Here is a 365-nt window from a genome sequence, read left to right as displayed (position 1 = left end):
GCACAGACAAACCCCGGGGAAGGGCCCGGGGCTGGGGTGCAGCACTCACGCTCCGAGCCAGGAGAGCTCCCGGGCTCCTCCTCGTCCCAGGGGGGCTGGAAGTCGCCGGGCTGGAGCCGCACGCGCTGGGTGCCGGGCTGCTGGGTGGGCAGCACCGACAGGGACTGGGACAGGGAGCTCTTCTGCAGGCCGGGCTTGGAGAACAGCGCCTTGAGCTTGGACTTCTTCTTCTCCTTCTCGAGGGACTCGTCGTCGCTGCCGGCGGAGGAGTGGGCGCTGCTGGGCAGCACGGCCGAGGCCGTGTCCGAGAGGCCGCTGCTCCTCCTGCCCTTCAGCTTGTCCCTGAGCCTGCCGCAGGGGGAGCG

The 365-nt window shown here is 71.0% G+C and overlaps 1 protein-coding gene across 1 annotated transcript in view; it reads right to left on the bottom strand.

The window, feature by feature from the left end:
* The window catches only part of LOC103768359 (rab11 family-interacting protein 1-like), a gene marked incomplete at its 3' end in the record, with an annotated part of 2,266 nt that overhangs the window by 1,057 nt on the left and 844 nt on the right, over positions 1-365 (bottom strand). Inside the window, exon 3 of the mRNA XM_008935499.1 lies at positions 50-348. Coding sequence (XP_008933747.1) covers positions 50-348 — 299 coding nt within the window. The remainder of the gene's footprint in view (positions 1-49; positions 349-365) is intronic.

The sequence above is a fragment of the Merops nubicus genome, unplaced genomic scaffold (assembly GCF_000691845.1).
Source record: "Merops nubicus isolate BGI_N331 unplaced genomic scaffold, ASM69184v1 scaffold43462, whole genome shotgun sequence".
NCBI lineage: Eukaryota > Metazoa > Chordata > Aves > Coraciiformes > Meropidae > Merops > Merops nubicus.
Note: the sequence above shows the minus strand (reverse complement) of the source record. Positions and strands in the feature narration are given on the sequence as shown.